General features: G+C 36.8%; 2 protein-coding genes and 1 non-coding gene across 3 annotated transcripts; all 3 read left to right on the top strand.

Annotated features, from left to right (window-relative positions):
- Positions 1 to 980: 980 nt before the first annotated feature.
- Positions 981 to 1,052, top strand: TRNAW-CCA. Its single transcript has one exon. It is a non-coding gene; the product is annotated as a tRNA-Trp (tRNA).
- A 2,244-nt stretch (positions 1,053 to 3,296) lies between these two features.
- Positions 3,297 to 12,793, top strand: LOC109208842 (heat shock factor protein HSF8-like). The gene is given in 3 exon segments (XM_019371996.1): positions 3,297 to 3,841; positions 11,207 to 12,404; positions 12,407 to 12,793. Coding segments are annotated over 3 exon segments (1,542 nt in total). The 5' UTR covers positions 3,297 to 3,565; the 3' UTR covers positions 12,475 to 12,793.
- Positions 12,794 to 14,715: 1,922 nt separating this feature from the next.
- LOC109208843 (pre-mRNA-splicing factor CWC22 homolog) lies at positions 14,716 to 22,306 on the top strand. Its single transcript, XM_019371997.1, has 8 exons — positions 14,716 to 14,878; positions 15,736 to 17,146; positions 17,436 to 17,625; positions 17,736 to 17,839; positions 17,924 to 18,026; positions 18,143 to 18,438; positions 21,028 to 21,333; positions 21,672 to 22,306. Exons 2-8 carry the CDS (start codon positions 15,782 to 15,784, stop codon positions 22,023 to 22,025), a joined length of 2,718 nt encoding a protein of 905 aa, XP_019227542.1. The 5' UTR covers positions 14,716 to 14,878; positions 15,736 to 15,781; the 3' UTR covers positions 22,026 to 22,306.
- Positions 22,307 to 22,600: the final 294 nt, after the last annotated feature.

Raw genomic sequence — 22,600 nt, forward strand, 5'->3', positions numbered from 1 at the left:
AACTATCACTTCGTGAAAGGAGGAGTTGAAGAAGCCTTGGAAAAAGGCTGTAAAAATTGCAAAGCTAATGAGAGGGTGACACGTATGCAATGCATTAAATAGAAAAGACAACTGAAGCGTTAGTACTGTCATAGCATTGATTATGGCAAAAATTCCCTTTTTAATGAAAGATCCACTTCCCAAATATTTAATTGATAAATAAATGGAAAGTGGGGGGACTATCTGTATTGGGAAAAAACTGAATTTAAATATTGAAGATGACGTGTCATGACACGTGGACCGGTCAAATAGTCAAAACGTGGTAATTAGTTAGAAGGCACGAGCAATAACAGATGCGGGAGAGAAGATACTTAAAGGCGCGAGCTATTATTCAAATGAAACGAGACTCGTACCTGTTCGAGTCATTTAAAGTTCGAAGATCAGAAGGAATTGGAGACATGAATCTGATAGCGAAAAAGAGTCCAAATTCAGCATTAAATGCCAAATACGTTAGAGAATTTGTATTTAATATGAATGATTGAGTAACGTTTCTTTCAATATCATTTATTGCTCGTAATTGCCTCATTAAAACAAAGGCATTACACTTTCTCTTAAAAATTAACTATAAAAAGAGGAAGTCACAACATCTGTAAGACACATGAAAAACACTACTGGAATATACTTTGTTTTATTTGCTTTCTGATTATATCATTCAAAATTTCTTTCTTATATACTTTTCCGATTATCAGTAACCCGAGTTCTTCTAAATTCGAACTTTGACCTAAAATCTAATTTTTGGTTAAACAAAAATATCATTGTTCCACTACCCTTTTATGAATATGTGTGTGAATTTAGTATAAATATACTGATGCAAACTTAATAAAAAAAAATAACCAAATGGAATTTAAAATCATGTAGGTATGATTAAGTTAGGTCCAAGTATTACTAGGAGACATTTTAGTAATGTAATAAGAATTTGAGGAGGCAAAATTTCTCATCCGGGATCCGTGGCGCAATGGTAGCGCGTCTGACTCCAGATCAGAAGGTTGCGTGTTCGATTCACGTCGGGTTCAATCTTCCCGATCATACATGATTCCATATCTTTTTATTTGCTTCTTGTCTATTTCTTAAAGAAAAATATCCACATTTATCCCTTAATTTTTATTGTGGTTCAAACTAACCCAATTTAGAATTTTGTTATGCGGTCAAGTTCAGAGTACACGTGCAAACAGTAGTAATTAGAAATCTTAACAAACATTTAAACAACGAGATTTAGGGAGTGTTTGGTATGAATTTCATGGAAAATGAGTGGTTTTATTACTTATTTTCTCTTATTTGGTTGGTGAGTGGAAAACCTTTTCCGGAAAATATTTTTTAGTGTTTGGTTAGAGAGTAGAAAATATATTTTTATGCTACTCTCCTCACTCCCCTTCCCCAGGTCCCCATGTTTCCTTCCCTTCCCCCCCCTCCCCCCCAAAACACACAAACCTAAATGAACTAATGTGTTGCTTTTTTTTTTTTACAAAAAAAATAATGTTGAAATTTGTGCTCCATAATTAAAAAAGAAAATACTCTTTTTTTGATTGATAAATAAAGTACTTTTTCTACCATATGAAAAGAAAGTACTCATTTCGTTGAAATGAAAGAAAATATTTTCCGAGAAATATTTTCCTTCATACCAAACACACCCTTATAGTCAGGTCTTTCGCGCAATGTTTGTGAGTTCAATTCCCTCTATGCTTTTCCTCTTCTCTCTTCCTAATTTTCTATATAATTTTTAAGACATGCAAACACTATTTAGCAAGACGCCAAGACTAAAAGTTTTTATATTACAGTCAGACCTCTCTATAACAACATTCTTATATAATATCCATTCATTATAAAAGCCGAGTAATTCTCGAAATCGAATATTACATTATGTTATAAAATATGTCCTCTATAACAGCACTTCACTATAGCAGCCAAGAAATTTCGGAACATACGAGACTGTTATAGAGAAGTTTGATTGTATATCCTAATAGATAATTTCCTCTCTTAAATGAATATAGCCATGCCTCAATTGTGAGCAATTTAGAGTTGGCTATGTGATTCTTATTTCACTCTACTCAAGCTGCTAAGTCTACAACAATAATAATAACAATATGCTCGGTATAGCTATACAAGTGGGTTTTGCGAAGGGCAGTGTATACACAAACATTATTTCTACTTTGAGAAGGTAAAGAGGTTGTTTCCCATAATCACATCAGGTAGGATAAGGAAAAACGACATACGAGCATTTATAAAAAAAAAATATTAATCACAGTTCAAAAAAAATTAAAGCAAAAGAAACAGTACATGGTATTAGAAGTCTAAGAAATATAAGTACGAGAATCCATTTATACTGCAAGTACAACAAAGAATTATGCTTTACGCCTATCTAATCTACTATCCTAATCCTAATCTCAACACCCTCATATCAAAAATCATATCATCGACATGCTAAATATGTCATGTATGGCCTAATCACCTCTCTTTAATACTTCTTCGATCCATCTCTAACTCTCCTTGGTCCCACCATAGCTAACCTTTCACACCTCCTCATTGGGGCATCTATTACATTTCCTTCTCACATGTCCGAACCATCCCAGTAGCGCTTCCCGCATCTTGTCCATCATGGAGGCCACTCCAACCTTGTCCTGAGTATCTTTATTCATAATCTTATCTCTCCTAATATGCCATGCATCCATCTCAGTATTCTCATTTCCGCTACTTTCATCTTATGAACATGAGAGCTTTTAATTGGCCAACACCTCATACAACATAGTTGGTCTAACAAGCTTTTGTGTAGAACTTACCTTGAAGTCTCGGTATCACTTTCTTATCATACAAGACGCCGGGTGCAAGTCTCCATCTCACCCATCCCGCTCGAATACAATAAGTGACATACGCGTCAATCTCCCAGTTACTATGGATTATAGACCAAGACGCTTAGTCCAATATAACAAACTTTAATTTCTCTAACATTTTAAGATTTATACATTAAAGACGCAAATTTATCTTTAAATAGCTTACTCTAGAATTTCGCATAAATTAATACATATATATGTTATTTTATACCGCTAATCAAATATCACATCAATCATGCAATGATTATTCTTTATTATGCTGCTAATTAAATATTGCATTATTATGTGAAGTTTTATGTGGAGATTAATAAGTCCAATATCACCACCAAATGACAAAACAAAGGGGTAAATTAGTCATTTCGTCTTTACCTCTGTCGTGGCCATAACCAGTTCGTCCCTTTTTCTCCGCCAGCCCAAATTTTATTCAATTTTCTCACGCACACACCCATACTTCCCCCACCCCCACTCTCTCTAAATTCACTCGCTCGCACACACTTCTATATCTTTCTCTCTCTAAAAATTAGGGTTTTTTCTTTCCACCTCCATTAATGGCTAACATTCCAAACCCTGCTTAATCCCTCAAAAACATCTCTTCGTACAAATTGTACATGTCATTTCATATATAATAATGTGTATTTTATTTATTATCCAGAGTTTGATTTGATTTATTATTATCTTTAGCGCCGACGTAGTTATTGTGAATGGCGTCCAATTCTTCCGCTGCCGCGGACGGAGGAGGAGGAGTTCCGCCGCCACAGCCAGCGCCGGCGCCGATGCCAAGTGCGAATGCGCCTCCGCCATTTCTGGTGAAGACGTATGACATGGTGGATGATTCGAGTACGGATAAGATCGTGTCGTGGGGCCCAGCAAACAATAGCTTTGTGGTTTGGGACCCACCGGAGTTCGCTAGGGACCTTCTTCCTAAGTACTTCAAGCACAATAACTTCTCCAGTTTTGTTCGCCAATTGAATACTTATGTAGGCATTTCTTTCCCTTTGCCTTTTATTGAGTTTCATGAGTCATATTTTAGATGTGTTTAAGTTTGATGCACTAACTGTGTAAGGATTATTTAACCTGTTAGATCAGGTTACTTACATTTGTTGTATATGATATAGGTACTAATTAATGCTTATTAAATGAAATTACCTTCAATTACTTTTGAGTGACCTGATGGTTTAAAAAATCTTTGGACCGTCATTGTATATATGCGCTGACGGTATGAAATTATAGAGCCCTTTGCTATTTATTGGGTTCCATTTAAATTCTATATATTGACACTGTAAAAAAGAATATATATATTATCAGGCCATTTAACAAGGTAACTGTAGTTAATTGTATGTAGTAAGCATTGGTTAGTAACCTAGATTAAATGGTAAACGACCTGCCAGCTTATGGTGGCTTAAATCATTTTCGATATGATGCATAGGTTTAGTTGTTTTGTCTAAATTGAGCCAAATGAATGTGGAAAACTTGTATATCTGATCTTAATTAGTTTGAGACTGAGGCATACTTGTTGTAGTTCATTTGAGTCATGTTGAGTTGGGCCTTAATATATTGTTATTTCCAGAGATTTAGATTTTTTTCAGCTGAAAATGTTCCAACTTCTTGTGCTATGTGGTCTCTTCTTTCCTGTTGTTTTGGTCATGCTAATTGGAATCATTATGTTCAACCTTGTGATTAAAATCTAATCAACTATCTTGTTGCATTAAAGAATGACGTTCTCGAGGACATGTCGTTTGTTTTGCTGTGTATATCATGTGCTTTTTGTGACTAATTTCCTCAATTATCCACTTGAGGACATTCTTGAGTGTTGTGCCTTGCAACATATTTTTTTTAACTATAGCTAGTGCAATCTAACTTCGTGGATTGATTGAGTTCCAATCTTTTACTATTAAGATCAATATAGGATTTAGTTCCCCCTAAGATAATAAAACATATTACATGAAAGTTGTGCTTATTGTTGCCCCAGGGTTTGGTCTAGTGTAAGAGCGCAACGTGTGATGTGTGGATTAGGCGCAAGTTACGGGTTCAAACCTTGCTGCAGATAAAAGCCTGGTATTTAAGTCGAGAAAGGTAGAGGGATGGGTCCTTTATCCACCGAATTGCAAACCTTGCGCCACTAGCCCTGGGGAATTTATCGATCATTGAAAAAAGTTGCTCTTATTGTGTCATCAAGTAGATAATTTATCAGGAAGCATGTATATTTCTGGACCACTATAAAGCTGATTATGGGACTGTCAATATCCGCATCATGTTTTGACAATGATAACTTATCTTCTTATTGCTGCCCTTCCAAATTGAAAAGGGGGTCTGATATAGCAGCTTCAGTTTTTGGTGCTCTTTGATGTCTATATATCTTTTTCCCTAGTGCACTCCAAGGCTTGATGATCTAAATTGGACTAAAGCTTAGTGATAAAGGTTCCTTACCCTGTCTCCAGTTCTTTAGTTTAGTGATAAAGAAGGTTCTTGACCTTGTTTCCAGTTTTTTCTCCACAGAAAAGGTGGTTATGTTGCTTTTTGTGGATTTAAAGGTTGTAAAAGGTGATTGATTAGCTGTGGAGAGAGGAAAAGGGGAGGGGGGGGGGGGGCTGAAGGGGAATGAGTTTGTGTAGCAGATATATGGAGGCCTTTGATCTATAGTAGGAATCCTCTTTGAATATGCCAAAGCGAGTGAGGAATGTTTGGAGGAAAGAAATAGACAAATTTGGAAATTCATTTGGAAATGTTTCTAATATCATAGGACAGAAAAGGTTAATGTCAGTGTCATGGCCTCACCAGACCATTCGGTTCATCTCTAACTATCATGTAAAGATGAGATCCTGCTAGATTGTTAGGTAAATGGTCAAGGTTAGGACTTTTTGCACTTGGCCGTCAAACTTCAACTTGCGCCCTTTCATCCATGCCTCTCTTATTTATCCTTTGATGCTCTTGTTCTCGCCCTTGTTGAGCATCCATATCTTAGATGCTTGTGTCTTGCCTTGGAGGTCAAGAAATTTGATCTCTTTGTTTTACTAGGGATGAACCTTCATCGGTGGAGGAAAGGAATTCTTATTGGTGAAGAGTGATGCTAGATATTTTGTAATTTATCTCATTCCTGTTGTCACGAAAGCGGCTTAGCATATTACGCATATAATAGGACTTCTTGATGAGAATGTGAAATCTTAACTCTCTCAATCTTCTCTCTGAACTTCCGCTTCTCTTCTCAACTTCTTTTCTTTGACATTTTCCATTTAGTCATAGAAACCTATCATGAAGCATCCTTACTGGTGCTGTCACATGCAGATCTATTGGGGGGAAAGAATTCTGAGCAAGGAAAATAAAATTTGTGTAAGGTTAATCTTTTGACATTCTCCAACTTCTGTGCTGATTAAAAGATATAAAGAGGGAGAAAAGTTACAGGGCTCTTTAATGCAAGATATCTGCAGGAGAAGTCCCTTTTATATAGTGTAATTCCATTTACAGGAGCCCAAAAGGGAAAACACTTGATTCTTAATGGAATGAAAAAGAAGTCTGGGAAGTAGCAATACTGTCTTTCATGCCAATATGGTATAATTTTGGAGTTCCAAAAATAAGTTGCTAATAATTTGTAATCAGAGCAAAATAAATGTGTCAAAGATTGCAGACTAATAGGGAATCAGCTTGAATCACGGCCTACATAAATCAGGAAGTGGTTGATACTTGAATATCTGTAGATTCCTCGATTGTTAGTGGAATCAAAATAGAATTTGAGAAGGAAGCAAGATGTGGAGTCAAAACAGAAATTGAGAAGAAGCAAAATGACCTTTTGTCCCATAGGGTACAATGTTGGCTGGTTAAAAGTGGCTTCTTTAAAAGTATCTGTAGTTTAACTAAGAGTTAAGATTTTAGGTGGTTATACGGAGGGAAGAAATTGTGGTATTGTTGGATCATCACCTTGGACGCTGAGGTAAGAAGAACGGCAACAATAAAAGGTGTAAATTTATATCTCTGTAATTTTGGCCTAATTAGTACATCGAAAAAAATGTGAATTTTAGGTTGAAAAATTACTCAAGGAGACTTGTCACTCTATTGCTTTGGTGCTAATCATCATGTCCGTAATAGAGAAGTCTTCTCTCTTGCACGCTTGTGTGCAAGATGCTTATTCAGATGGGCTGGATGATTTTAATTTGTCGTTATTCCTTATGTGCCCCAAGACACTCCATCTTTACCCTCCCCCTTTCAAGTTATTTAATTCTTAAATATGTATTTTGTTTAAGTTTATCTTATGAAAAGATGAAAGAAAATATTTGTTTTAAGTTTAGATGAAGGAAAAGTATAAAAATATTTGTTGATTGATTTTTCCTTAGACTTTGGATACTTGATGGACCCACTTATATCTATTATGTCAATATTGATCACTACTGTTGGAATTATGGTTCTTATTTATAGTGATAATTATATGGTTCATGATCAAGTTTATTTGAGATTCTGACTTAGTTTTGGTAAATTTCTTGTACTTCTAGAACATCATTGAAGATAAAGCAAAGAAAGAAGCTAGTGCACTTATATTTGTAAAGAAAATATATTTAAAGAAGAATTATTTTGAAAAAGACACCATTTTAGTGGCAGATAAAACATTTATTTTCCATTCGTTACCTTCTTTTGCTTTCCTTTTTTAGTTTCTCTTTCTTTCATTCTTTTCCTTTGGTCATCTTTTTTTTATCGGAAAAGGTCCAATAATATCCCTAAACTATGGTATATATCTCACTGTTGTCCTCCGTTAGTAAACTGCGCCAAAAATATCCTCCCCGTTAGCACAATGGGCCACTAATGCCCTTCAACCTAACGGCCCTCCACACAAGCCATTTTAATCTTACATGGCATCCACATAGCTGTGACATGGCAGCCACATAAGCGGGGCGGCCTCATAAACCCGCTCCGAATCCCATTTCCAAACAAAGATCAAACAAAGGCCATTACCCCATTTCCAAACAAAAACCCAATTTCTTCCTAGACCGTTCTTCCATGGCGATTTGAGAGTTGAGTTGAAGTGCACCTAGCGTCATGTTCTCATGAATACGACTATGTTAAGATACTTGATTGTGTCGTGTGTGTGTAAACCATCTGCATGGATAAGGTGTTCCAATGCAATGGTTTTCTGCAATCTCTTCTTTCTTCCATAAATTATCCAATTGAATAATGGCTCAACAATTGTCGACATTTCTTGGTGATTGAACTCTTTAAGTTTAAGTTGGCTTTCCTTTGATGGATGTCCAGATTGCAAAAACAAAACAAAACCGTCAAACACTGTCAAAACAAAACAAAACACTGCTGTGCAAATCGCCATGGAAGAACGGTTGTTAAACCTTGCTCGATCTTATCATCACCTCAACTCTCAAATCGCCATGGAAGAACGGTCTAGGAAGAAATTGGGTTTTTGTTTGGAAATGGGGTTTGGAAATGGGGTTACGGACTTTGTTTGGAATGGGATTCGGAGCGGGTTTATGAGGCTGCCCCGCTTATGTGGCTGCCATGTCACAGCTATGTGGATGCCATGTAAGATTAAAATGGCTTGTGTGGAGGGCCGTTAGGTTGAAGGGCATTAGTGGCCCATTGTATTAACGGGGAGGATATTCTTGGCCCAGTTTACTAACGGAGGACAAAAGTGAGCTATATACCATAGTTTAGGGATATCTTTGGACCTTTTCTGTTTTTTTTATTTTTTAACGTGATCTGTTTGTTTTTACCAGTAGTATCTATTGTTCCCCTTTCTCTGTATTCCAAAGAACCCCTCACATCTTTTGTTGACTATCATACCTTTTTTGTGATCAATAAAATCTTTTGCCATGCTTAAAACTTTTTTTTCAATCTTCTTTAGAAGCTTCCCCATCTCTCATCATCTCTATTACTTTTTGGTCTTACATGACTTCTTTTTTGCTATCTCCTATCACCTTTTTGTCCTCCCAAAGACATTTTCCCTCTCTCTAAGAAATATTTCTTTTATTATCACCTCTTTGTTATCTTTTTTCTTTCCTCAATACTTGCTCCTCTGCTCAAGAAATCTTCCTTTCACTATCGCATCTCTATCACCTTTTTGTTATCTTTTCCCCAAATACTACTTTTTCCTCTTCTCAAGAATTCTTTTTGTCACATATCTATCATATTTATATCATAAGAAGAAAAAGGTAAGGAAATAGCTTCGTATTAAGACTAGATTATTGGTTATTACCTTAACATATGTTTTTCAATCAATTAAGAACAATCGTTGAAGAAGAAGAGCTTCTATTCCAAACTGTGGAAAAATGAGTCCTAAGAAGACAAAAAATGTGACAAAAAGGTGATATGATATTAAGGTTAACTGACCTCTCAATGATAAACTCTTTTGGTGTGTCTATGAGAGTTGTGGTAGTTTTCGTTACGAGAAGTTCTTGCTCTTCTTTGGTTGTTCTTAGCTAATTGATAGAAGAGTAAAGATTATCTAAAGCTATTTCATTTCCAATTCTTCTTGTGATATAAAAGTGATAGAGATGTGATTGTGAAGTGAAGTGTTTTTGAGAACAAAAATAGTCTTGGGGGAGACAAAGGTGACAAAAAGGTGATAGAGATGTGATGATGAAAAGAAGAGTCATTGAGAAGAGGAAAATGAAGTTGTAGGAGGACAAATGCGATTGGAGATGGGTGGAGTTCTTGAGAACAGTGAAAAAGAAGTCCCGAAAAGACAATAAGGTGATAGGGACGTGATGGGATGAGTTTTTGAGAAGAGCAAAAGAAGTCTTGGAAGGACAAAAAGGCGATAGAGATATGATTGAAAGATAGAGAGCTTCTTGGGAAGACAAAGAAAGAGGGAAAAGACATGGGTTATTGGCCGAAACAGGAATTCATAGTGAAGAGACGAAAAATGTGACAAGAGGAAGAGAAGGAAATGAAGAAAGAAAATGGGAATGAAAAAGAAAGAAAGAATGAAAAATAAATTTATATTTGCCACTAAAGTGATGAGTCTCAAAATAATCCCTTTAAGTATATTTTCCTAGCAAAGACATATTCATTAGTTTCTTTCAGTGTTTTATTTTCGATACAATTTTAAAAGGAAGTACTAAAGAAATGTAGCCAAACTAAGTAAGAAATATTTTTCGACAAATTTGATTTCCTTCACAAAAAGATCTAATCTTATCCAACTCAGGGAAGATATTCTCTCACTTTTTCACATAAGATAAAGTGGAATAAAATAAAATTTAAGAATCAGATAACTTGAAAAAACATAGGGCAATAATTCAGTGTATATGCCATTCTTGTAATGTAAACTTTTCTTTCAACACCAAATCTGTTTAGCCTTCTTGTTGTTGTTGTTGTTGTTGTTGTTGCTGGTATTATGAAGACTAAGCAAGATGCTTGCCTTTTGAAGTGCTACTGAGAGAGACATCTGTTTTATTCCATTATGGTTTCTGTTTTCTTGTGGAAGTTCGTGAAATTGGTTGCCTTAAAATCAGATTAGCTTGATTCATTTCAGCGATGGACCCAAGTAACATTGATTGCTCAAAATGGGGACATGGAATCTGCAATGCATCTATTATTTGTGGTCTTGAATCCATATGTTTCAAACAAAAGAACATTTAGCTTGTTTTCGAATTAAGGGTTTCTATTTCCTGCACCATAACCTGTTCAGTGTTTTTTAATTTTAGTGCTATAGCGTAATAGCGAACAGGTAAATTGGTAAATACATACAATCGTATATCGCTAGATTATCATATATGATCTACACCTTAGGAAGGTCATCCTCATCTATTCAGGTATTTTACTTTTGCAACGTTCAGTTCTGTTATTTATTTGTATGTCAAAATATGTTCACATAGTAATATGAAGACAGAGAGCTCGTGCATATTTATCTTTGTGTTATTAATGAATGATATTAGGCCACTCAAAACCGGAGTCATATTATCCTCCAATGTAGAGTTTAGAACTCTTACAACCATTGCGTCATATTTATAACACTGATCTTGAGGCTTGCTGAAGGAGTAGATAAATTCCTCTCCAAAATACAGAGCACAGCCCGGTTAGAAAACAGAGGGCACAACCTTTTTACGGGGCTGACTCCACTTTCTAGCATTGAATGTGGTTGCAGGGATGATTTCCCTTGCGCTGTCATAGGTTGAGTTTGATTTACTATTGAGTTCCCATCTTTCATGTTGACGAACTCATTGCACCTTGATATTGTTTATACTAATTTTCCACTTAAAAGGAAACGAAGTTATTCCATTGAGTGTGAGTGGAGATTTGAATTGTTTTTGTTATTTTTCGAATAGCTGGTGCAATGATCTTTGTGCTGCTTATCAAACTCCTACTCATGCTTTTGTATTTCTCTTTTTGGGGTTTTTGTTGACAAACAGGGTTTTAGAAAGGTTGATCCAGACCGCTGGGAATTTGCTAATGAGGGATTCTTAAGAGGTCAGAAACACCTGCTTAGAAGTATAAGTCGGCGTAAACCTGCTCATGGACATGCTCAACAACAGCAGCAGCCACATGGACAGAGTGCATCTGTTGGGGCTTGTGTTGAGGTTGGGAAATTTGGACTTGAAGAAGAGGTTGAGAGGCTGAAAAGGGACAAGAACGTGCTTATGCAAGAGCTGGTTAAGCTCAGACAACAGCAGCAAACTACTGACAATCAGTTGCAAGGGATGGTGCAGCGCCTTCAGGGTATGGAACAACGACAGCAACAGATGATGTCATTCCTGGCAAAAGCTGTTAACAGTCCTGGATTCTTGGCACAGTTTGTACAGCAGCAAAATGAGAGTAATAGGCGCATAGCTGAAGGCAGCAAGAAACGGAGGATTAAGCAGGATATTGAATCACAGGATCATTCGGTTATCCCTGTGGATGGACAGATTGTGAAATACCAACCTGTGATGAATGAGTCTGCAAAGGCAATGCTTAGGGAGCTTTCAAAACTAGATTCTTCTCCTGGATTAGAGAACTTCAACAACAGTCCTGAAAGTTTTTTGATTGGTGATGGTTCAGCACAATCTAATGCATCTTCCACTCGTGTTTCAGGAGTCACTCTTCAGGAAGTCCCATCAACTTCTGGCCAGCCCTTGCTGAGTACAGCTTCAGCAATTGCTGGTCAAAGTTCATCTTCTGAAATTACCAATAGCCAGTTTTCAGACATAAGCTCATTGGTAGGAGCTCAGGATTTGCCTCCTGTTTCGCTTTCTGCGACAGATATGATTATGCCTGAGCTATCACAGTTGCAAGAAATTTTGCCTGGAAACAATATGGATATTATCGGATCTGAGATGGAGAATGATTCTTTCATGGATACTTCAGTTGGAGCGAACGGAAAAATGCCATTAGAAATCGGTAGTTTCTCTCCTGATCCTCAAATTGAATGGCAGACTGGTTTGCTGGATGATATACAAGAGCTTCCTGGTGTCGGTGACCCCTTCTGGGAAAAGTTTCTTCAAAGCCCTTCCCCCGGAGAGACAGAGGAGATGGACCCTGCTGCAATGGATGATATTTCCAATGAAACCAAGCCACAAGAAAATGGATGGGACAAAACTCAGCACATGGACCAGCTTACTGAACAAATGGGGCTACTAACATCAAACAATCAAAAACTATGATCTGGTTATCAAAGAAAATGTACATTGAGTTATGTTAGAAAATTCAGGTAGTGTCTGTATTGTAAGTCACTTGGCCTTTGCCTATAAGAGAGCTGCTAATACGCGTTCTCACTTTTGGTCCCTGGGCTCTTTGCACATAGGGGACTTTGTTAGCTTCTAGTTTACCCTGTTTTTGATCATCTCGATTTCTCTCTTCTTGACATAAGGCTGAATGGATCTAAGTTTACATTGCCCCTTCCCCCTTTCTTTTTACACTCATGCACACAAAGATGTAAAAATATCTATCGGTTGTTGCTGTGATATAAGCTTTATGCTCCCATCAGAATGTAACGATTCAATAGACTTTTTGCTGCCTTTGTTTTGCTGTCAATATTCCAACTGATGCGCCTTTTACCCTCTCTTCTTTGTGACCCTCGTAAACTTTACTTCAGTATACACTGCTATATCGTTTGTTACATCGACTCCATGTTCTTTTGTTTTATTGTTATTCTACTTTGTAGCTTATAGCATACTGTACAGGGAATGACAGGCTAAGTGAAGCTCATTAAATACCTATTTTTTTGCATATATGCATTGTGGTATCAGTTGCATTTCTGAGTTGACTAAGGTCGAGTCTATCGAATGAGAGGTTCAATTTAGAGTTTGGGAAAGGGAAAAGACTGACCCACATCAGGTATCTGATGCAGTTAGAAACTGCATGAGAATAGTATTTAAAAGCAATTTTACCATTGAAGTATGTATAAATGCTTGAAAATTTTGTACTCAATTCGTATGAAAGTGAAGAACGAAAGTACAAATAAATGCTAAAAAGTCTTCATGTATTGGAAATCTACGTATGAAAAGAAAAGGAAACTGTATTATGGGACATAGAGTGTGTCAAACTACCCAAAATTCAGTTAATAACGGTACGATAATTCAATTTACATTTTCCCAAATTTTAATGTCCAAAAAGTTGAAAAATGAAATACAATCCATTTCAGATAAAATCATATTGCTTGAGTTGCAATGTAGTTATAATTACAAATTTTCTTGTTTCATTAAGGTGTAAATTAATTTCAACAAATCATGGGTGGAGCTAGGGTGGCGGAAAGGGGTTCATCCGAATTCCCTTCGCCGAAAAATTCACTATATATAGTAGAGGTTGAATTTCTTTGGCTTCTTCAATTGTTCATTTTTTTATAATTGAAATCACCCCGGTGAAAATCCTGGCTTCACCGTCACCTACTTTACAAACCTCACCTCTCTTTGATACCTCAAAAGACTTGGGATCGTTCCATTCGCAATCTTATTATGAGAAAATTATAATACAAGAGGTGTTTATGCATTGTGTTATTATATTGTGAATAATAACGTGAGAAATGTAATTGCAGTAGATAATCTTAAAGGAACGCTACGTAGAAAATGTTTAATTTAAGTGTAGTTTTGTGATTAATTACTTCATCTTCGTACGGCTAATACACGTATTCTCATTCCACGCTCTGTTCTGCATAAATTAGTATATATCTTTTTGCATAATTTAATACGGATATTATATACTACAGCCAAGTGAATAATACATTAGTTATACATAATTATTTGCCGTAGCGAATGGAGAGTATAATTATTCAGCGTTTCGATAAGAGTGTACACATATGTGTGTGTTAAAATCATTAAAATTCCGATAACTATTATGTTTTCATCATATAATTTCAAAAGTATGATGGATTTTAGAGATTTAGTGATAAAAATCTTCTGATTATACCTATCAAATTAAAGTTTTAGATCCACCTCTAATTATTTGCTCTTATAAGACAAATCAGATACTGAATTATGTGGATTATTTTTCGTTATTCTTCCAATCAAAATTAAATTAATTTATTCAAGATTTTAGCTATAACTTTCACAAACTCCTTTTTCGAAAAAGGAAAAAAATACAAAATTGGTCGATCGACTAAAACTAAGTATATTCGCTTGTCAAAAAACGTATAAAATATGTATATTACAAATATATAATACATATACATACAAAGTTATATATATTTGTCAGCTATTATTCTTAAAAACGGCTAAAAATATATATTTCTTAAAATTCAAAAATCAAAAAGCCTGTTTTCCGAAATATCCAAATCCCATTCCTAATCGGAAACTTTCGCCGCTTCAGTTGGCTTTGTTTTTTCTTTCGTTAAAGAAAAGCTCAATTAAATCTTCAATTCTATATACAGAGAAGAAATAGAGTGAAGGCAGATATTTTTTTCATTTATTTTTTTAAAATATACTGAACTTTTAGCCCAAGCCCAAACTCCTTCTAATGAGTTCATTCGAAAAACAAACAAACGGACCCTAAAATCCGAACCGCTTACTGCTTTTGCCAACCATTCTCTGCTCTGCGCCCTAATTTGTTCCTTCTCATCTCCCTCCGGCGAACGTCTTCACGTTCTCGTCATAATCCGGCCGTATCAAATTGTATGTATACCCTAGTTGTTATCCTTTCAATTATTCTCTTTGCAATTATTTTAATGCTAAATTTTTGGCTTGATTGAGCTGAATTTTAGAATTTTTGAGTGATTAATAGAGTTGAATGGATCTGAATCTATAATTATTTGGTTCATCATCATAGTATTTCCCTGTTTTTTAATATTCTGTAGACAGCCTTAGCCTTAGGGTTCAATTGGGTGATTTAGACTTATAGTACCTTACAATGTCGCTGACGGTGAAATCCCAGCAAAAGGAGTGTCTTTGCCACAGTTGGTTTCAGTTTATCCAATCTTTCATCGGGAAAGGATTAACTCCAGTGAAATTAGCTCTATTAATTCTCAATGGAGCAGCGGATAACTATGATTTGCCAATCAATTGTGTAGCATAACTATGAATATTGTCAAAGTCATTCTGTCTCCCTTCTGCAATATACTCTAGAAAAGGTTGCAAGCTCTCAAAGTCCTTATGAATTCCTTGAAGTTGCTCCGTGAAAGAAGCTAGTGAATCTGAATGGTGACTTTGGAACTCCTTCAGGTTGTTTAAAAGGAAACCAACATAGCCGAGTGAGCTGGATTTTAGAATTTTTGAGTGATTAATAGAGTTGAATGGATCTGGATCGATAATTATTTGGTTCATCAGCATAGTTTATTTCCCTGTTCTTTTGTATTCTGTAGACAGCCTTAGGGTTTAATTGGGTGATTTAGACTTATTGTTTTATATTTCCTTGTTTTAGGTCTGTTTATTGTCAAACTGCCAATTATTGTGTTTTATAAATTGCTCTCATTTTGTCTAAGTTATCAAAAATATTAGTAACTAAAAAGTTGCATTTTTTTTTCTCCATGTAGTTATTGAAGTTGTTATTGGACAAGTAGCTGAGCGGAATAGAAGACCATGGAAGAAGAGTTAACTGATATGCTTTTGGAGGCTGCTGGTAGAACAAATACGGGCGGAAGGAATCGCCCTCCTCCATCATCTAGGAGGCATCAGAAGAGTTCATATTCTGACGATGGAAGTGATTCCAGGGACGCTGACTCCGATGATGATCGTGGTTATTCAGGTAGAAAGCTTTCCGGTTCACAAGTTGCTCTCAAGAAGGGATTGGACCCTCCGGAAAGAGACGACGATCGTAGCAATCGCAGAGAAGGTGTCGATAATGGAGATGCTTATGGTGAGAGGAGGGGAAAAAGTGAACGAGTAGATGAGGATGAAAGGGTTGTTAGGAGGGAGAGAAGAAGAAGAGATGAACTTGAAGATGACGCTGGAAGAGATGATAGGAGACAAAGGAAGTTGAAAGATGATGATGAAAGGGATGATAAGAAGGAGAGCAGAAAAAGTGAAAGCCAAGTTGTTGATGATGATGATGATGAAAGGGATGATAGGAGGAAGAGGAGGAGAAGACATGAAGGTGAAGATGGTGATGTGAAGGATGATAGGAAGGAGAGTAGTCGAAGGAATGTAGATGAAAAGGATGATAGGAAGGAGAGGAGTCGAAGGAATGTAGATGAAAGGGATGATAGGAAGGAGAGGAGTCGAAGGAATGTAGATGAAAGGGATGATAGGATGGAGAGGAGTCGAAGGAATGTAGATGAAAGGGATGATAGGAAGGAGAGGAGGAGACAGGAAGATGATGATGAGAAGGTGCCTAATAGAAGGGAGGATGAGCACAGATACAAGGGTAGGGTTGATCGTTATAATGATGGTAGAGAAGGGGATAGGAAAGAGAGGAGGAGGGATGTAGAAAGAGAAAAGAGGGTCGATGATAAGCATGAAAAAGATAAAAATAGGAAAGCTAATGCACAAGAGGATGGGGCTTTGAAAGCCGGTGAGGAGGATTCCAAGGTGCAAAAGCAAGATGTTAATTTGAATATGGACACATCAAAGTTGGGCAGGAGCGGCGGTGTTTACATTCCGCCATTCAAATTGGCTAGAATGATGAAGGAGGTTCAGGACAAGAGCAGTGTCGAGTACCAGAGGATGACTTGGGATGCTCTAAGGAAGAGCATTAACGGGCTAGTGAATAAAGTTAATGCAGCAAACCTCAAAAACATTATCCCGGAGTTATTTGCCGAAAACTTGATTCGAGGGAGGGGTCTCTTTTGTAGATCCTGTATGAAGTCCCAAATGGCTTCTCCAGGTTTTACTGATGTCTTTGCGGCGTTGGTTGCCGTGGTTAACACCAAGTTCCCAGAAGTTGGTGATCTTTTGTTAAGAAGGATCATACTGCAGCTGCAAAGGGCTTATAAACGTAATGATAAGGTTCGTATCTCTTACTTTTATGCTTGCAGGTCTTTTTGATTTATGCAATATAATATATATTTGTACATTATTGTTGTTTGGACGACAGAGAACAGAAGGTTTATTTGGATGTCACAGAGATACCTTAAAATCCTCCTTTGAGAATATCACTCACTACAAGAGAAACTTGGGGTGGGGGGGGGGGGTAGGGGGGGGGGGTTACGTGAGCCATTTAGTTTAGTTATTAAATTCATGTTTCGTAATGCGAATCTTCTCATAATTGTCTTACCCTTAATTTTTACTCTTTCAGCCTCAGTTGTTAGCAGCTGTCAAATTTATTGCTCATCTTGTAAACCAGCAAATCGTTCATGAGCTTATTGCTCTCGAACTGCTTACAGTTTTATTGGAGAAACCTACTGATGACAGTGTTGAGGTTGCAGTTGGTTTTGTTACAGAATGTGGTTCAATGCTTCAGGACCTCTGTCCACGAGGATTGCATGGTGAGTATACCTTGAAAATTTGTTCTGTAATTCACGATTTCTATTTTAGTTTATTCATGTAAAGTTTTGCTGTATTTGTCATGCTAATGCGTTTTTTTGCATTTAAATAGGAATCTTTGAGCGGTTCCGTGGTATTCTTCATGAAGGAGAAATAGATAAACGAGTTCAGTTCTTAATTGAAAGCCTCTTTGCATTGCGAAAAGCAAAGTTTCAGGTGAGTTTAGTTTTTAATTGTTTTCTGAGTAAGAAGAAATATTTGATTCCTTATTTATCTATTAGAGACATGCATCCTCCTCAGGGTTACCCAGCTGTGCGTCCAGAACTTGACCTTGTTGAGCAGGAAGATCAATTAACACATGAAGTCTCTCTCTCAGATACAATAGATCCAGAAATTACTTTAGGTATGTTTTATAATTGGTTTTTCATAGAGGTATTATAATGGACTGCTTTTGGTTGCTATTTTGTTTCTTTAGCAATTATATGGAATTTTGATTTTGATGTTGGTCTATATGCTCAGATATTTTCAAGCCGGATCCTAATTTCTTAGAAAACGAAAGGAAGTATGAAGAATTAAAGAAGGCAATACTTGGTGAAGAATCTGAGGAAGAAGGAGAGTCTGATGCAGAATCAGAGGATGAAGATGAAGATGATGAGTCTGACGAAGAGGATGAGGAGCAAATGAAAATAAAGGACGAGACAGAGACAAACTTAATCAACCTCCGGAGAACGATCTATCTGACGATTATGTCTAGTGTTGACTTCGAAGAAGCAGGGCATAAGCTGTTGAAAATCAAACTAGAGCCTGGTCAGGAGGTTGGTATCTTAGGCCTCATTTGTTTTTTTTTTTAAGATTAAGACGTCTGAATCTGAATACGCATCTGAATATCAAGATGTGTATTAAGATTAACACATCTGAATCTGAATACACATCTGAATATATTAAGATGTGTATTAAGATCTGAATAGAAATAATTAAGACTGTTTGATTTTTAACATCTGAATGTACAAAATTTATTTTAATTTGGAAATTAATAAACATAAAATTCAAATGAAATACTAACTAATCTAATATTCTATCAATAAAATATGTAGTTTTTTAAAATATGATAGTTGTTGGTGGTGATGACTAACGGGTGAATGACGACTAGAGGCGGTGGTTGGTGGTAGTTTTGGTTGATGATGTTGGTTCATGCTAGTAGCTAGTAGTGATTGGTAGTGGTGGCGATTATGATTGAGGATAGTGGTGGTGGGTGGTGATAGTTAATAATGTCGAGTGGTGATAGGTTAAAATGATGGGCAGTGCCGGTTGTGGTTGTTGATGGTGATGGGGGTGGTCAGTTGTGGTAGTTGATGCGGATGAGTGTTGATTGTGGGTGAGAATGATAGTGGTCGGAGTGGTGAGGATAGTAGGTGGTGATGGTCGATAATGGAGGTTATGATTGAGGATGATGGTGGCGTGGTGGTGGTGGTGGTGGAGGTGGAGGTGGTGGTGGTGGGGTGGTAGTGGCGGGTGGGGGGGGGGCAGTGGCGGCGGCGGTGGCGGCATGGTGGTAGTTGATAATGGTACGCGGTGGCGGCAGTTAATAATGAATATGTAATAGCATCTTAATGAAATTAAGTCTCTGTTATAGATCTTAATCATACAGACCTATTCAGACCCATTAAGTGATTGTAAAGTAAAAAAACAAACACACTTAATGATTAAGATCTGAATAATAAAGATTAAGACTTTAAAAACAAACGCACTTAATGTCTGAGATCTGAATGATTAAGATTCAGACCTCCATTAAGTGCAAACAAATGAGGCCTTAATCTCTCTTCTTCTTTTTTGGCGTTATTCTACTCCTGTCGAGCCATGTCCTATGCATAACTGTATGCATGCTCACATGGATTGATCTGTACATAGATTTTCATGTGCTTTGATGTTCGAAAGATAATAATGTCGCTTTTGATTTTGGTTGTCATTATATGAGAAGGGTCAAGTTAAACCAAAAAATGTAGTTGAACTTTAGAATAGGTCTAGCAAAAACTTAGTGTTTGGATACAGATAAAGAGTACAACTATAAAAAAACTAGCTCGTTGAATTTAATTTTTCCTCGTATTTGTCATGGATAGTTTAGGGACATTGCCATTCAATCGTTCTCAATAAAGAAAGGGACATTGCCATTCAATCGTGCACGCCATAAACCATTTTTTCTGTGGTTCCGCTAAAATGATGGTTGAGGAATAGAGGTGGCAATTGAAGGAAGGGGGGGGGGGGGGGGATATGTAATTCACTTGCCTTGTGGTCCATGGAGGTGGAGATTCATGTAACGCATGATGCAACTCTTAACATTGATAATTTGAGGAATTAATTAGCTCATGCTTCATGTGTAATTGTCATCGGAAGGGCACAAGTCACCTGCTGCTTCACTGCAAGGTTGCGTTGGACTTGTGGCATCTCTTATATTCTCCTTTAGAATCCATCAGGTTGTTCCAGATAATATTCGTTTTTCAACAAGTTAAATAATTATATTAATAATGGGACTGAGTAGTAGTAGTAGTAGTTGTGAACTTGTAATGGGGAAAACTCCGTATACAAGCAGTGTACCATCCAGCTAATGTTAGTTCTCATGTGAAACATCCAGCAACATAGAAAAAAAGGAGAAAATGTGGAAATTGCACATTTATGTGTTGTCTTGTACTGTTATAGGATATAGAGGAGCATTTGAAAGAGTTGACAGTTCTATCCTTAAGATGAGGAGTATACCTTTTCAACAATTTTTTATCAAAGGAGAGTATTCCCAGTATATTGATGCTTTGGTTTGATGTATTGGAGGTGTGGAGTTTCAGTCAGATCGTCTTTCTTTCTTTATCACTGCCGGGATTTCTTCTTAGTGTTAATTTCTGAAGTAGTATAAAAAGAGGACATTGGACACATTAGTTAGGTTGACATATTACTGTGTGCTTTTGAGGCTAGTTCTAATACCAAATTCTCAACCCAGAAATATAGTTATCATCCTGATTTGACTCCATTTCTTGCATACTGTGTGTGTTATCTACAAGGCTTAAGGTGGTATTTTTCTTTGCACTTCCTTTGATACACCACTTTCCCACACTTAGTGACAACTATCTTTTTCTCTCATTTCATATGACGTAACAGTTTCACATTTTCTTAGATCGTTATTTAAACCCCCCCCCCCCTCCCCGACTTGTTGACTGTTTGCTTTCAATAAGTAAATGGTAGCCTGGTATCTTGACTTGGTTTCTCTCAGAGGCAGGGTGAAACTGAAAATGATTGTGGTGTTGTAATCATTTTTGTCCTGAGGCAGTATTGTCTGTTCTTGTATTAATGAGTGACTCCTTGCTTGGTTTTGTCAAAAAGAGAAGAAAACGGATTTACATTTTGTTTGGTCCATGCAGATGGAGTTGTGCATCATGTTATTGGAGTGCTGCAGTCAGGAGAGGACTTATCTTCGTTACTATGGACTACTGGGGCAGCGTTTTTGTATGATCAACAGAATTCATCAGGAAAACTTCGAAAAATGTTTTGTGCAGCAATACTCCATGATCCACCGGCTTGAAACTAATAAACTGCGTAACGTGGCCAAGTTTTTTGCTCATTTGCTTGGTACTGATGCTCTGCCTTGGCATGTTTTGGCTTACATACGGCTGACAGAGGAGGACACAACATCTTCGTCTCGTATATTTATCAAGATCCTATTCCAGGTAAAATAATTTGGTCTCTATTTGTACAGCTTGCTTCATTTTTTTTTTCCAAATAAGTTATAGCTGCCCTGATCTTTGTGGCCTAATTTTTTTAAAAAGTTGCTGTTTCCGAGTATCTACTTTCTATTTATCCACCTGTTTGAAGTCTTTTATCACTAAATATATCACCACATGTCAAAAGTTGCATTTTGACCACGCGCAACATCTTTTTCTCCTGCTCTTTTCTGGATTCTTGGCTTCATTTCTTTTTTTAGACGGCAGGGGTGCTTGGGAGGACAGCAGTAATAGGACATTATTCTGTTAGCTTCAAATTCACTCTAGATGTGTCATTTATGCAGGAGTTGTCAGAGCACCTAGGCATCCGCTTGTTGAATGAGCGTCTTAATGACCCCAACATGCAAGACTCCTTCGACTCTATTTTCCCGAAGGATAATCCCAAGAATACAAGGTTTGCTATCAACTTTTTCACTTCCATTGGTCTGGGTGGAATTACTGAAAATCTTCGAGAGTATCTCAAGAACATGCCAAGGCTTATCATGCAACAACAGAAGCCTGTTTCTGAATCGGATGAGTCCGGGAGTTCATCTGATTCTGGATCTTCGGGATCCGAGTCAGAATCATCATCATCCAGTTCTGAGGAAAGTGATAGTGAAAGTGATGATAAACGAAAGAAGAGGAGGAGGAGACGATAGGTACCTTAAGACTGCTCAGCAATCTGAAAACTTATATGTATTACTATTGAGAACTAGTTATAGCAAGTGTTTCCCTCAAAAAACTAGATTTTTGTTTGCTTTGTATGTGTAATTCACTACAATTTGTGCAGTTTCAGTCTTGACTTCGTTCCAGTTTTGACTAGTTGAACCTTACAGATTTTTTTCTTTTATTCGTGTCGATCTGCGAGCACCGGGAACTTGTTTGTTTATCAATGTATTGGGAACCTTGAAAAGCTTTAACTGATGATGCTTGATACTGTTTTGTTGGAAATTGACAGTAGAAACTAGAAAGGAATAAATGATTGAGAATTAATCACCCATCTATTAGAATTTCTACCTCTAATCAACAGGATTATTTCAACGAGTCTTCTCTACAACTACACTACTTGATAATTCATTGAACAACAATTGATTTCCGTATAGATCCATTTTGTTGGAGATCCTTTCTTGACCAAAAGTAACAAATTAAAAGATTAGAATAAAACATGTAGAACTCAGCTGGAATTCATAATTAATTTAAAATACTTCAGAACTATTCTTTTCTTCGGTTTAGG

Source organism: Nicotiana attenuata, unplaced genomic scaffold (genome assembly GCF_001879085.1).
Source record: "Nicotiana attenuata strain UT unplaced genomic scaffold, NIATTr2, whole genome shotgun sequence".
Classification (NCBI taxonomy): Eukaryota; Viridiplantae; Streptophyta; class Magnoliopsida; order Solanales; family Solanaceae; genus Nicotiana; species Nicotiana attenuata.